The 15051-nt window shown below is 56.7% G+C and overlaps 1 protein-coding gene across 2 annotated transcripts in view; it reads left to right on the top strand.

The window, feature by feature from the left end:
* HIP1 (huntingtin interacting protein 1) overlaps window positions 1-15051 on the top strand; it is a 34258-nt gene that overhangs the window by 1626 nt on the left and 17581 nt on the right. Inside the window, exon 1 of one of the 2 annotated variants that reach the window (XM_052688781.1) lies at window positions 10630-10761. The exons of the other annotated variant lie outside the window; for it this stretch is intronic. Coding sequence (XP_052544741.1) covers window positions 10744-10761 — 18 coding nt within the window. The 5' untranslated portion in view covers window positions 10630-10743. Of the gene's footprint in view, window positions 1-10629; window positions 10762-15051 lie in introns of those variants that run through there. 2 annotated transcript variants of the gene reach the window in all.

The raw sequence follows: 15051 nt of genomic DNA on the forward strand, positions 1-15051 counted from the left end.
GGGCCGAGGAGCACATCTTGCTATCGCAGTGCATGGACATGATGCACTGCCTTGGCAGAGATGAGATGTTCAACACTTGGGTGAGCCAAGATCTTGAGATGACGTCAGGAGGAGGAAGGATTTCTGTGGGATGCGGAGGACCCGCACAGATGGAGCTGAGCACGGGCGTCACAGCAGGACACAAAGCCACCCAGAGCTTCTGCTGTGCCACCGGCTGCCCTGGCACTCCCACAGCCCGTGGCTTTGCCAGCCCCAGGAACGTATTCAGCACTGCGAGTAGGGATGAGCATCACCTGGAAACATCACTGTCTGGGAGAGTGTCCTGCCTCACCCTGAGCACGTCTGCCCAGCTGCCTCTGGGCTTCTGCATGGCCTCTTCCCTCCTTTGGGAAACCAAATGCTGGAGAGGGGTGAATGTGCGTGGTAAGGGGTGATGTGGAGGCTTCCTCAATGGGTGTTGGTGTCCAGTGCAGCAGCGAGGAGTGGCTTGCTGTGGGAATGCTCCTGGGCTGCCTTAAGGCTCTCCCTCTGCGATGCAGCCTGGCTCAGGACAGGGCTGTTGTCATGGTTGTGGTTCTCATTGGTGCTGCAGGGCTGGAGCAGAATTATGTTAGGATACATGTTGTGCCCTTGGGGATAGTGGTGCTGCTGGAGGTGGTGCCTGGCATTGGAGAGGGGACTGCTGTGTGCTTCGTGCCACATCCTGTGCCCATCAATGGCCTTGGGCATTCATTTTCTGGGCTTTCTCCTGATTGTAGCAAGTGTTAGGAGAAGACGTTTCTTGCTTAAAATCCTTCCAGGAAATCTGAAAAGTTTGCACATATCTTCTCTTCAAGTTGTTCCCGGTGAGAAGAAACACAGATTGCTGATCACTGCAGCTGCCATGCTGCCTTGCGTGCAGGTGCAGTGTGCTGGGTCCTTACAGCCCCATGCTGGTGCAGGACCAGCACTAATAGCAGCTTCTGGCTGAGAAATCCTCATGGAAAGACATCAGTGCGGCCACAAGTGGTCATTGAGCTCCCAAAACGAATCCTTGGGAGCTCTGTGCTGTGCCAGCTCCTGCTATACAAGCTCTGCTACCACCCCTTGCCATCCCAAATCCAATCTTCTGCTGCACCAAGCCTAGTCCATTACATCCTGCAGCCAGTTCTGCAGGTGGGCATGACTGGGGAGCAGCCCTGTTCCCAAAGCACTCCAAACCTCATTGCATGCACTGCAGTGAGCACCATGACGTTCTCCACCCAGGAGCTGGTCCGTTGTGACTTGGCCTCATGGAGGAAATGCCATTTTGCTTCTGACATCTTCGCTTTTACAAAACAATTTTTGTGGTTCAGATGCTGCAGCCGCTGGCAGTTTTGCCAAGAACTTCAGTTCTTACACAGGAAATGAGGCTCCTTTCAAAGCACCAGTGTTGCTATATATATAGCCTCTCTGTACAGATATTTAAAGAAACATATTGACACTGGCAAGAACAGGAAAAAATAGCTCCTGCCTGTGGAGGGTGAGGGATGAAGCCAGCTGAGCCCATCCTGGGGGAGCCGGTGATACAGGGGATTAATTCTCTGCTCTTTCATCTCCAGGAAATCGAGCTCTTGTGCCTTGTCCTGAGTGATCCCCAATGCTCCCGGTGTCTTTTGTTGTAATAGGAATTAGAGGTGCCTGGGAGTGAATACAGCTTCAGCAGTGAAGAAATGAGTCATCCCGGCTCCTTTCAGCGAGTCTTACTTAGGAACTTATTTCCATCCCCACGGCTTCGCCTCTGTGAAAGAAAATAGTTTCTCTTCTCAAATTAGCTGCATGAGGTCTGCCTTTCCCTTAATGAAATCTAGGGTGGTGGGGTTTTTTATTTAAATCCGTGCAGAAATAACTGAAGCTTTTCTGTGATGCTGGACTCAGAGAGTGGGTGCAGGGAGCAGGTGGGGCCATGGACGGCAGCACAAGGAGGTGCTGGTGGAGCTGGGTGTGTTGAGGCACAGCGAGACCCCGTGCTCCTTGGGCACCTCCAGTTTTACAGCTCAGTGTCTGCTATGCACAGGTGCAGAGAATCAATTTAAACCCACCCAATCCTAAAGGGATCTGGCTGGGGCAGTCGGGACACCCCAGTCCTGCTGCCATGAGCTCAGCCTGGGTGATGCAGCAGCACGAGGAGCAGAGGGCTGGGCCCCAGGCCCCTGATTCGTTTTGCCCAGTCACTATCTAGGAAAACTTCCTGGGGACAGAGTGTGTGGAGGAGGCAGGCAATCAGCGGGGTTGCAGCCCGGATGTGCACGTCCCTGACGGCTGCTGGCCATGGCTGTGTGTTGCTTGCTGTTCGGGTTGACCGGGGTGGCAGGTAAATTACCTCCAGTCTGCACCCAGAAGGCAAAGTTCCCGGCTCAAAGCTGTGTGCAGACATTTAATATTTTGTGTGCCAGCACATGCAGCTTCCTTTTGTAGCGGCAGAATTTCAGTTCCTCCTTTGGTGGAGGCATTTTTGGGCTCATGCCCTGGGGATCCCAGCCAGAGACACCTCAGGTGCGTGTGTCTGCACCTGCCCGTGGGGCTCAGCATGTGCGTGCTGATCCCATCCTTGCCTTGCCTTCAGCCCCCTGTGCTGGTTTGGTGCTGGGACAGGCAGGCACCGTTGCATTCTCTCATTACCAGAGCTGCAACCATTGTTTTGCAGGACTTTCTTCATTTTGCCTTCTACTTTTGTCACAGCCTGACTGTTACCTGGTTTTACACTCCATCTCAGTTTGATGGCATCGCTCCCTGCACAGACATTTGTGTGCACATCCATCCCAAGGCACCCAGCGTTGCCATGGGCTGTGAGGTGTCCTTTGGGCCCCGTGGCTCTCACCCCTACTTTTTGCTTTGCCTCATGGTCCACAGACACAGACCCAAAAAGCACTTTTCTCCCAGCAGCCGGGCTGCCCGAGATGGCACATTAAATATTTACCATGCAGAACGAGGAGGCAAGTTGCTGCAAACAAAGGAACCCATTGGGAGCAGAGGCTTCTCTCATCAGGGCAGGGCTGGAGACTTGCTGTTATTGTTAACATTTGTCTCTTTTATTCCATGCAAGCAGCCCAGAGCTCTCTAGAGAGTGTATGGCATTGCTTTTTATTTTAATTAGCAGATGCTGGCTGGAAAATAGTGTTTTCCAGTCATTGTGTTCACATAAAGTGGACGTGCATACGGGGTTCTGTAAGCACAAAGCACGCTGCTGCGCAGCCCAAGGATTGTCCCCATTCCTCCTGACAGCCCCGAGTCCTGGAGGATCCTGCTGTAGAAGGGACCCCAAGGACCTCGCAGTCCAGCTCCACGTGGCTGCCGTCACCCGTGCTGATGATTAGCAGCACCTGCAGTGTGCTGACATCGTGTCACATCCCGTATCACGTCCCATGTCACATCTCAAGTCTCCAGAAGTGCTCCCATCAGAAGTCGCCCTTCCTCTGGTGATGTGGGAAGGTCAGAAGGCATGGCTGGAGGGGAGGAGAGGAAGTCCTTGACTTCTGTGCTGCCTGGGAAAACCTCTGTTGGTGGCGTCGTTCCCAGTCTGTAACCTGATGGAGATCCCATGCTTTCCCAGCAAAAAGCACTTTGTTTACTTCACAAATGGGAATGAAATGTTCCTACAGAGCTAGCAAGGACTGGCTGCTTTTGTGGAGGTAAACACTTGTCTGGAGGGTGCAAAGGTACACACGCTTCTGGGTCCTTTGCTGCTGCTGCTGCTGCTGCAGAACCCCCTGCCCCCACAGGCTCTGCCCTTGTTCGTCTGCTCAGCAATGGCAGTCCCACTTGGGCTCTGTTTATAGCTCCAAAAGCAGAGCCTTGAATTACTGAGTCGCTGGGGAGGCCAAATGCACAGGGGAGGAGCCACAGCTAGAAATAGGCATCGTCTCACGCATTCCCGTTTTATTTTTTTAACAGAGATGTCCAAGTTTGCTGCAGATGCCCAGCTGGGGAAGGCGCCCTGTGCCTATTGCATCGTAGCTTCTTTCGTCTTTTCTGGGGCTCTGCTCTGCCCGGGGTCCTGCTGGGGGTGCCCATGGGGACATCCCACTTTGCATCTCTTGTACTTTGCCAAAAGAATGCACCCGAGTCATAGCTGAGCCAAGTCTTCCTGCTCACCAGCCACCACGTGGAAATGGCAATCAGCCGCGCTGCGTGCATTGAATCGTTTATGATTTTAACCCTTCTCCCCCCTTCCTGCTGCTGCAGGATCAATTATTCTCTATATCTCCACCTTCTCTTCTCCTCAGGAGAAGGTAAAGGAGATTTTGCTGAGTGTGGAGATGTTAAGAGCTGCTGATTGCTATCGGAGATAATGGAGGATCGGAGTCTGCTGAGCTCCTTTCTTCTGATAAGCGAGTTCAGGGTGTCTTAGTGCCTCCAAGTGCCCATTTGCTTTTAGCCTGCAAGGCATGTGCTGTGCTTACAGCACCCAGGCACAGCCTGCTCTAACCCTGGGCAATTCCACCCTGCAGCCATGAGGAGTGAGGACATTTGCTCAGCTGCACACACCTCTGGGATGGGTGAGGCTGCACTCAGCCAGGAGCCGGCATCCAAAAATGTGCTCCAAGTCCCCATTGCCTGAAGGAATTGTGGAGGATTTTCTCAACAACAGAGCTGGGTGCTGCACTCCCTGGGGCCGAGCCCTCGCAGTGTGTTTGTATGTCCCTTGTCCCATGGCTCTCCTCTGGACACAGTGCATCCCTTACAGGAGGATGCCCTGGAGGCAGTGAGGACCTGTGCTGGGATGGCTCTATGCCGCAGCCTGGGAGTGTCCAGAATGGCTTAAAAATAATTAAATTGGGCGTATTTGTATGATGATCTCAAGCAGTTGGAAGATTTCAGGGCTTCACTGCAGCATCCCTGGTATAAAGCCCAGGGAAACGCAGTGGGGTTCTCCCCCACGGCACCGCAGCGTGATGGTGGCCACACATGGACCTCGCTGCCTCCAGATAGGCTCCTGATGGCTCCGGCTCCTCCGTGTGCAGTTCAAGTGCAATTTTCCACATCCTGCTGGATGGCACAGGCATGTGTTCCACACCCAGGGCAGGGTTTTGCCTTCTCGATTCCTCTCCAGCAGCGGTCCCAGGGCTGGAAGAGCACCACAGTGCAGCCCTTTGTTCTAGGGCTGGGAAGTGAAAGGGCTCACTAGCACGCTCCAGGCCAGCGGCATTTGTTTTCAGAAATGGAAAATGAGTAAAAACTAATATTTGGATCTCAGGAAGGAACTTTGCAGCCTTTCGTGCCTGTGATTGCCCCGCTCGTAAGCCTCAGGCAGGCAGAAGGAGCTGTTTCCTCCCAGCACTGGGTTTTTTCCACCGCAGCGTTGGCTCCGAGGACGCCCTGCTCCACCCGCGTCCCGGCGGACGTCCCTTGGCACCACATACTTTTGCTTTCCCCACTTGTAGCAAACAAACACACGTATCCTGAGCATGAGAGAGATCGAGCAGGGACAGTGTGGCCACTGCTGCTTCTGTCACAGCACATGGAACGTGCACTTAGGTACCAGAGTGTGGCTGCTCTTCTATTCTCCCACTGTGAGTCCATCAGAAAATCAGATGTGAGGAGGAAATTCTTTACTATGAAGGTTGTGAGGTGCTGCACTGCTGCCCAGAGCTGTGGGCTCCCCATCCCTGGAGGTGCCCTGGGCCATGGAGGGCTGTGGGCAGCCTGAGCTGGGGGCACCCAGCCCGTGGTGGATGGGGCTGAGGGTGCTGTGAGGTCCCTTCCTTCCCAACCATTCTGTGACTGTGCTGGGCGCAGGTCAGTGCTGCTCGCAGGGTCACCACGCGGGGACCTCAATGCAGCCTGGGCAGCCTTGGCCTCGTCACTGTCAGCAGCATGAGGGGATTTTCTAACCTGAACTCAGGTTGTCTGTCCATCAGCAGATCTCACTCTGGTCACTAATTCTAACTTTCACAGAGGGAAGGCAGAGGTGATGGTACCAGCAAATCTACACTGTAAAAGTACCGGTGTGTCAAGATCACTGTTACTGGGAACACCCATTTGTACCCATCATTCTGGAACCAGTTCCTTTGCCTTGTGCCCCGTGGGTTTCATGGCTTCTGGCTGATGGCCAGAGGTGGAAGGGACCTACAAAAGATTGTGGAGTCCAACATTAGGGCTAACAGAAAGTTAAAGCATGTTATTGAGGGCATTGTCCAAATGCCTCTTGAACACTGCCAGGCATGGGGCATCATCTGCCTCTCCAAGCACCCAAGGACGTGAGGGATGAGCTGAGGGATGGAGGTACTTTGGCTCTGCTTCCTCTGCAGCCTCTGGTGCTCCTCATGCTCCAGCCCTGCTGCCCTGGCTCTCTGTAAATAAAGCTGATGCTAACAAGGCAAAACTTAAGAGTTTTGAAAGGAACTCAACGGGAGCCGCATTTAATCGACTTGTTTGCTGAATAATTTATGGCAACGATCCTGTTATGGACGGGCTGCAAAGTGGAGAAGTGAAGAGAAAGTAGGAGCCATTGATTTCTGCCTGGGAGCATTTAGCTGAGTACACTCTGGGGGCACGAAGGGAAGACGGGGATGGATGAGCAGCAGTGGTGGAGGAGCACCTGGGGGATGGAGGAGCACCCAGTGTGGAGCACTCAGGTGATGAAGGAGCACTCGGCGGTGGAAGAGCACTTGGGAAAGAGGAGCAGCCAGGGGTCAGAGGAGCACCCTGGAGATGGGATGGAGGAGCACCAGGCTCCACGTGCCAGCTCTCTGACAAGGGGAGCAGTGTGAACGCACTGAGCTCAGCGCTGGTGTTCGGGCAGCTCGCTGATGAACTCTGCTGACCCCGCTTCCTTTGCTGGGCGTTGTGCTTATCTCGTCGCATCAGCTCACAAAAAGGAAGTGCAAAACTCAAGCGGTGCATTGTGCAGAGTGGGCTGCATGCATGGAAGGAAGACAGACTGTAGAGTCACAAGGGCTTTCCAGAGAACCCGCACGTACGTGTGGAGATGCAGGGGACACGGAGACATCTGCAAGTGCGAAGCAAGTGGCCACTTAATATTAGCTGAGGTTAGACGTGAGGTTTCACATCCTCCTGCTGCAATTCGGTTACACCCACGTGGTATTGATGCCACTGAATGCTGTCCTTTTGGCTCTAGCACATAAGCTAGTGCCTGCCCCATCTGCCCCCAGCAAGGCTCCATGCCCAGTGCCCAGTGGGACGCATGGTTTGCTCCTGCCCCGGTCCCGCAGAGCAGCCCTGCAGAGCTGGGATCCCGCAGGGCAGGCGCTGCCTGTCCTTCCCATCTCGTGCGTTTTTCAGCTGGTTGCTGTGCAGCTGCTGAGCTCCTGCTCACCCCACACCGGCCCTGGCTGCAGGCACTGGAACACGAGCAGACATCGATGGAACCGGCAGCTAAAAATAACACGTTATCAATAACAGGGGCAGGAACCGTGGCTGGATCATTTAATTTTTGAAGACAATCCATATATTGACAGCGCAACAGAGCATGGTGCAGCCCCCCTGCCTGCAGCCCAGACTGCCCACCCCTGGCCCCTCAGCTTTGTGCTCTCACTTTCACATGCATGGGGAACTGCAGCATTAGAAAGCTTTTTGGTTTGTTTGGGCTTTTTTTAATGAGTTGAGCTTTTAAGTCCTGCGCTAAATAGGGTATTATCGAAAATCAAGATTTGCAGGTATTTGGGCATTAATGATCTGGCAAGATTTTCTGGTGTGTTGGAGCACCTGAACAGCTCAGAAATCTGCCCTAAAGTGCCACAGCATGGCTCATGCACAACTCGGAACTGGGAAGCAGCTGCTTCACCCTCGGTTGCACCCACTTCATACACTGTTCTCTAAATGGCTCCAGAATGGCACGGTGCAGCCAATGACCCCCACCCAGCACAAAGCATCCCCCAGCTCTGCAGACCAGAACGGAAGCCCAGCATGGCTCAGCTCATCCCTGCAGCACGGGCTGCTGTGCGGAGCCATGAGAACAGGACTGGTGCTAAGAATGCCTAAAGCCTGCAAAGCAGAAAGCAAACGGTTTCCTATGTGCTCAGTGCTTGTCAGTGCCCTTCCAGCTCTGCATTATGCACGGGGCTCTGCCAAGAGTTAGGGTGAGCATCTGCAAACCCTTCCAGGCCCCAGCATGCCCAGGAGCCGCCAGCTCTGTACAAATGTTGGGTTGGGTGGCTCCTCCAGGCTGAGGCAGCTGGGAAACATTGCATCCCCCGAGGAGAGATCACTGAGGAGATAACTCCCAGCACGGGGACGGCGTACGCTGCCCTCACACAGGGGAGCAGCTGTGCAAATAGGCTCCAACACTTTCCAAGCGGGAGTGGGGAAAAGAGGACATCCCGAGCAATGGGAGATCAAAGTGCAAACAGGGATGATCCTGTTGTGGGTGCACTGTGAGGCTCTGGGGTGCCCGAAAGCTGCTCCAGCTCTGTCCTCCCAGGGCAATGTGGAGCTATCAGGAGGGAGCTCCAGACATCATTAGTCATGGAGCAAGGAGGAGGCTGCAAAGGAAGAGGGTTTAAAAGGTTTTGGAGTATTTTTAGACCTGGTAAAAAGGGCAGTGGGAGAGAAAAAGAGACCAGTGAACTCTGAGACGCAAACAGTTCACATCGCAGGGTGGGCCCAGCTCTGCTGCATCTCCCCTTGGAGCATGAGCTCAGAGAGAAAGAAGAAATGTCAAACCATGCAAACACAGCGACTCGTAGATCGGTGCTGGACTGACCCTGTCAGCCCGCCTGCAGTGACACACAGCCCCGTTTGCCAACGTGTTTGCACCTCACTCCCTTCATTTCGGTGGGAGTTGGCTGCTATTTTCCCTGCCCTGTCTCCTGTGCCTGCCCTTCCTCAGAGCCCTCCTTGCCATGCAGCTCCAGAGCTGGGTCTCTCCATCCCCGGATGGTTCTGCTGTCCGTGCTGTGCTGGCACAGGAGGGGACTTGACCTGCACACAGGCTCCAGCAGCTCCATACAGGAATGTCTTTCATGGCGCCAACTCATTCTATCCCTGATGGCAGCACCCGTGGCAGGAGCTCACCCAAGACCGATCCAGCACTGTTCTGCTGCGTCCCTGCCTCCTCTCGGAGCTGGATGAGACTAAACCAGATGAGGTTAATGGTAACGAGCTGATTGGGTTTGCTGCAAAATGCTGGGGATCTCGCAAATTATTTTAAAAGCTGTGTAACCCCCACGCGGGTGGCAGAGTAGGAAAATTCACATGCATGTCGTGGTGGAGGACAGAACTGGGCTTTTCTCTCAGTTCTCTTTGTTTTCCACTGCGCCCCAGGGCATGCCCATAGCACACTTACCTTAAGGTCTCTGTGTGGGTAAGTGAGGCATTAAAGCCCGGCTGGGAGGTGCTAATCGCAGGGCTGGGGCCTCGTGGTGCTCTGCATTCACAGGAGGAGCTTTGCACCATGGAGCCAGAGCAGCAAGCCAGACACTGCCAGATCTGGTTCAGAGTGATGCTAAGCCCAGCTGGTGCCGAGTTAATTAATCCTGGATCTCGTTAACTCAGGGGGACAGCAGGGCGGCGGTGCCACGTAGGCAGGGCTGCGTGGTGGGGACCAACATTCCCATCTTCCATCAACTCCCATGTTTCATTTTCCATGCAGCTCCCATGCATGTTCCATATGCTGTACGTCTTCCAAGCAGCTTCCATTTTCATGCTGTGTTCCCAGAAGGGGCTGCAGCGGATGCAGCATTTTCGCACATCTCAGATGGTCTGTCTTCATTCATAACATCTATACACAAATTACCAAGGTTTTCTTGGGGCAGATGGTGGGCTATCCCAAATCCCATAAATGTTTGCTGAAAGCAGGGCTTGCAGCTAGGAGGAAGCAGACCCAGCGTCCTTTGTCACCCCACATCCCTCCATCCGGGCTTTGCCTCCTTTGCCTGAGCTGTGGTTGGTATCATGGAGACCTGACACCTGGCTCCTGCCACGTGTGCTGCAAGGAGCTGCTGGGACGGGGCAGGTGCCTGCAGTGGGGATGGTGCTGCCCAGAGCGCTGCCTTGTGCGCAGCTGTGGGCTGGGATGAGGAACCGGAACCAGAGCACCTTCTCCCGTAGGAACTAGGTTCAATGAAAGTGGGGATTTGCTCTTTGGGACTTTTTTCACGTCACCAGGTGTCTACAGGGTGAGGGCAACTGGTGAAAGCTGAGGATAAGGTGTGAAAACTGGGCGGCTGAGTCCCTTAGTGAGCAGCTGAGCCGTGAGCAGAGCGCAGCAGCCCGCGGCCGGCACCACACAGCATCTTTTCCCCGGGGCTGGGAACCTTCTGCACTGGGCCAGCTGCGTTTCAGTGCTGCGACGCTTTTCCTTCTCCCTGCTTTGGGTTTGCTTTAAGGGAACGTAAAGAACGAGAGCGGAGTTTGGGTTTCTTTCGTGCCTGCCGCGTGAAGCTGCTAAAGCGCTTCTCGACAGAAACGCGGACACCGACCCGCTGCCGCGTTCCCTGCTGCCCGGCTGCTCCCCGTCCCGTAGCCCCAGGCAGGGCTCGTGCGGAGCGGCCCCCCGCCCATCCCCGAGTTCGGGGCCGCTCCCGGCGCGGGGGGAGCTGAGCCGCGCGCCGACCCCGCGGCCGCCCTTTGTTGTTCGGCGCAGGGCTGAGCGCGCTCCCTCCTCCCTCCCCCCATTCCTCCGCGGGGCCACGCGGGAGCGCGCTTCGCCCCCGCCCCGCTCCCGCCCCGCGCCGCCGCCGTGGGAGCTGCGGAGCAGCGGGGAGCGGGGAGCGGGGCCCGGCCCCGCCGATCGGGCTCCGGCGAGGCCCGACGGGAGCGGCCATGGAGGCGGGCAAAATGGTGAGCGCATCCTCCTCCTCCTCCGCGGGCCCCGCGTCCGTGCGGGGCTCCTCGGGCCGCGGCGGGGCCGGGGGCGGTTCGCCGGGAGCCGCGATGCGAGGCGGCGCGGTGCCGGCACGGCGCTGTTCCGCCGCCGGCGAGAGCCGGAACGCTGCGGTTCTGCCGCGCTCTGAGCGCGTTGCGATGCGAGCCGGGCTGCGGGGCGCCGCGTTCTCGGGCGGCCGATCCCCGCTGCCCGCGCTGCGGAGACCCGGCGCTGCCCCGCCCGGAGCCCGCGGGGCCGTGCGATGCCCCGGGCGCTGCGCGCGGTGAGCCGGGGCCGCGCGCGAGGACGGAGCCGAGCGGGGTGCGAGGGCCGCGCCCACCCGCGAGAGGGGCTTCGCGTTCCACGGGGGCCGGGCGGCGGGCGCTGCGCTGGGGCAGGGCGAGGCCGCAGGGGCGCAGCGTGGAGCCCGAGGGACGCGAGCTGCTCCGGCTCCTTCCCTGCTCCGTGTGCCCGCGGAACGGCCGCGCTCTTCTGGAGCTCCCGGCGCCGGGTGGCTGCTGGTCCTCTAACGAATCCGCCTAAGGAAGAGGAAGGCTCCCTCAATTTTCTCTCGTCTGCCCACAGCGCTGAGGGACTCCTCGCTCCGTTCGCAGCTCAGCGGGTGGAGCTGCGGCCGGGAGGTTCCGCGGGAGCGCCTGTTGCTGCCGGCTCAGGCCGATTGCTCGCAGCCCGTTCCCATAGGGCTCACCCCACGGGGCTCACCTCGCCTGTGCGGTGCGAGCTGCAGCTTTGTCTCGCAGCTGTAGGGCCGCAGCGCAGCGCTGGTGCTGTCACTGCATCCTGCGGCGCTTTGGGATGCGCTTTGCCATTAGAGGGACGGGTATCCTCGTGGTGACACCTGCACAGGTGTTACCGTTTCCCAAGCAGGTTTGGTCCTGGGATGGCTGCCGGTCACCTGAACGCTTGCCTGGGGATGAGCACGGGCCACGGGCGTTCAGGTTCTGCTCCTGCATCCTCCCCCATCCCATCCTGCTCCTGTTTTCTCCTGTTGCAAAAAATGCCCAAATGTTTGCAAGCATGGGACTCCAGCTGGGGACATGGGGAAAACATCATGAAGGCTGTGGAGGACCTGCCTGAAACTCTGACCCTGGGCAACCCCCACTGATATAAATCACTGCTGGCGGAAGAGATTATCTTTGTATAAAATCCCCACTTAAAATTAAAAGCCTGGCTAATGGGACAGCGCAGACGGGCTTGTGGCCGGCACCGGCTGGGCCATGTGGGGCATGGGCACAGTTGGCTACTGCTGATCTCATGCCCTTATCAATAATTAAGCACGGAGAGTAATGAGTGTGTGTTGGGGGAGCAGCTGCGTGGGGTGGGGAGGGGAGGGCTGGGGAAGCTTTTCTGTGTATTGAAAAAGTCCGTATTCCTCAAGCGGGATTAAAAAAAAAAATCCAGAGTAATTGATCTGCATAAATTGTTTGTGGCATTTGAGAAATGGAACGTCCCAACTATCTGGGTTCTGGTGCCGCAGTGGTGCAGAATGCTGTGTGCTTTGCAGTGCGCTCCCATTCCCAGGGCCATAACCAGCCACCAGAGCCCCGCAGAAAGCCCAGCTCACCCCTGGCAGCAGCTAGGTCTCTGCCTCCCACAGCTCAGACCTCCTGCCCGGTGCCCCCACGCCTATCACACCTGGGTGGTTTCCTTTATTCTTTCTGTTTGGCTGTCTCAAAGGCAGTGGTTGTGATGGGATCTCCCACCTCTGCCCTCTGCGGCTCTCCTGCTGCTGCTGAGCCGGAGGATTCCAAAGCCACCTGCCAGCAGCAGTGATGCATCCATTTCTTGTGCTGTTGGTAAGGCAAAGTGTGGTGTAGACCCAAATTACCAAGCCCAAGAGAGCAGAATCCTGGCAGAGAAGTTGAACAGCGTGGTGTCACCTTTGGCCACACTGTGTCTGTGCCAACAGGAGCCCATGCGCTGCCCCGAGCAGGTGCCTGCCTGTGTTGTGCAGCAGCTCGTGAGCTGAGATGTTGTTTTCCCAACAGAGCATGAAGTACATCTCCAGCCCTGACAGCAGAGAGCAAACCCTGGTCGATAGAGCAAGGTTTCAGAGTACCTGTGTGCTGCTTTGGGGATGATGTGGCTGTTTCTTATGGCCCAAGCGAGGGCAAACACTGAGGTTGGTGCCTGTCGGGGCATTATTCCCTGCCTGGTTAGGGCAGGTCACGGCGTTCGGTGCCTGGAGTGGCTCCAGCTCCCAGGCAGAGGGTGAGCGGCACTTTCTGAGTTCTCAGTCCAGCAGTGGAAGCTGCACACACCGGGACGCTGGGGCCAAAAACCTGCCTGAAGCCCAAGGAGTCTGTGTTTGGCTTTTGGCTGCTGCTGGGGAGTGACGTTTAAAAAGATGCATGAGCTCTTCCAGCCGCTGTGATTTACACCTCTGGACGGCTCCCGGGGGATTCCTGTGTCTCGTTCTTTCCCGCCCCATTGCCAGAGGCTGCAGCAGAGCTCTGCTGGACTGGGATTTGTGTTTTAATTATTTTCCCAGATTTTTTCAGGCAGCTCTGTCCTGGTCAGATCTCATTTGCTTCCCCCAGAGCCCCTGTGTCTGCGGGGCTTGGTGGGGGGCAGTTTTCTGAAGGTATGCTCAATCCCAGCTATCCATTTATAGGAAGGAATTAAGGAGAAATGAGGAGCCATTACTAAGAGGATTTGCACTGCAACTTACTCAGTTTCTCCAAATAATTTGCAATAGCTCCGGATTCTTTAATCAACACTCATTTCCTTCTGGAAATGGAAGGCACTGCACAGCTACTGTGCAGAGCTGAACTGCTCTCTGCATAATGGGAGATTTGCAATTCAAAGGATGCTAAGCCTGTAATTTGGGGAAATCTGTAAGGGGAACAAGGGGGATGAGGCAGCTATCCAGTGCCTGCCCCTGTACCCAGCAGGTTTCCCACACGTGCCCCTTTCCTGGTGGGATGCTCAGTGCGTGGCTCAGGAGTCTCAAACCCATCCTGGGATGCACTGCAGGACCCGAGCTCCTGGGCAGATGATATCCTGGGGGCAGCAGGAGAGGAGCCCTGTGTGCTCCCAGCATCGCTCCCTCTGCTCAGGGTAACCAGAGCTGGCAGCAGCACCGCCGAGGCCATGATGTGTCCTGCAGGTCAGGGACAGCCGCAATGGCAGAGCAGCCCACAGTTGGCACAGCATGGAGGCTGGGAGCAGCACTGTGCCTCTCGCTGCCTGGGTAACAGGAACTGGGCTCCATTCGAGGCATCTCAGCCTCCTGGACCTGGTTTGCAGCAAACCCTCCCACCGCTGCCCCACGTCTCCAATTGCTGTCACAGCTGCTGGCCAGCTATGAGCAGCACCAGGACTTGTGGCCCAAAGCCTTCCCACAGCCACTCGGGCTGGTGCTGGCCTCAAAGGGACGGCGGGGCTTGAAGATGGGGCTCCTGGAGGCCACTGCGCAGCTTCATGGCTGCAGCCCCGCTGCGCCGCAGGGCTCCTCACTCCAGGCCTGCGCCGAGGCCGTGTCCTTGACTCGCCAGGAAGAGCCGTCAGGAAGCGACAGCGTGAGCTCAGAGCTCCGCTTTCAGCCTTTCTGTAGGGACAGGGACCAGCAGGACTCCCCCAGCCCTGCTTCCCTCCACAGCCAGTCCTGGCCTGCCTGCCGCCATGGAACCTTCTGTCCAGCAGGCGCAGGGGTCACGGCGCAGCCCCAAGGCCTTGAGGCAGGCTGAGCAGTGAGTTCTGCGCTCCATCCGCACCTCAGCCCTCTGGCCTGGTCCGGGATGCTTGTGGCAGGCAGGGAGCGTGCCATGTGTCCTCAGCACAGCCCGCAGTGATGGGTGATAAAGGCAAAAACAAAGGGCTGAGTGGATTGGTCATCCTGCAAAGCCCCCCGCACTGTCACCTGCTGCAGTGTCCCCGCAGCACAAGGAGGAAGGCAGAAGCATCTCTGCCTTGGCAGACAGGGACATTTCTGGGGAATGTGGGTTGTGACCAGCCCTCTTTCTGGGGTACGAGCTGTGCCTGCAGCTCCTTGCAGCCCTGCCTCCCCTCCAAGGACATCTTGGAGATGTAGAGCACTGCAGGGATGCAGGAAGGATTGTCAATGAGTAAGGCACTGGAGTCAGTCCCACTGCTTTAATTGACTCACGTCAGTGATTAGCTTCTTCTGACAGCACTGAGCCAGCCTGTTCCTCATCAGTAGCGTGGATCTTCACGAAGCACTGCAAACACCAGTGCGCTGGTTTCCAGTGGGTGCTCAGTTGTCTGCGAGCAGGACACAAGCT

The sequence above is a fragment of the Tympanuchus pallidicinctus genome, unplaced genomic scaffold, assembly GCF_026119805.1.
Source record: "Tympanuchus pallidicinctus isolate F22 unplaced genomic scaffold, pur_lepc_1.0 scaffold24, whole genome shotgun sequence".
NCBI lineage: Eukaryota > Metazoa > Chordata > Aves > Galliformes > Phasianidae > Tympanuchus > Tympanuchus pallidicinctus.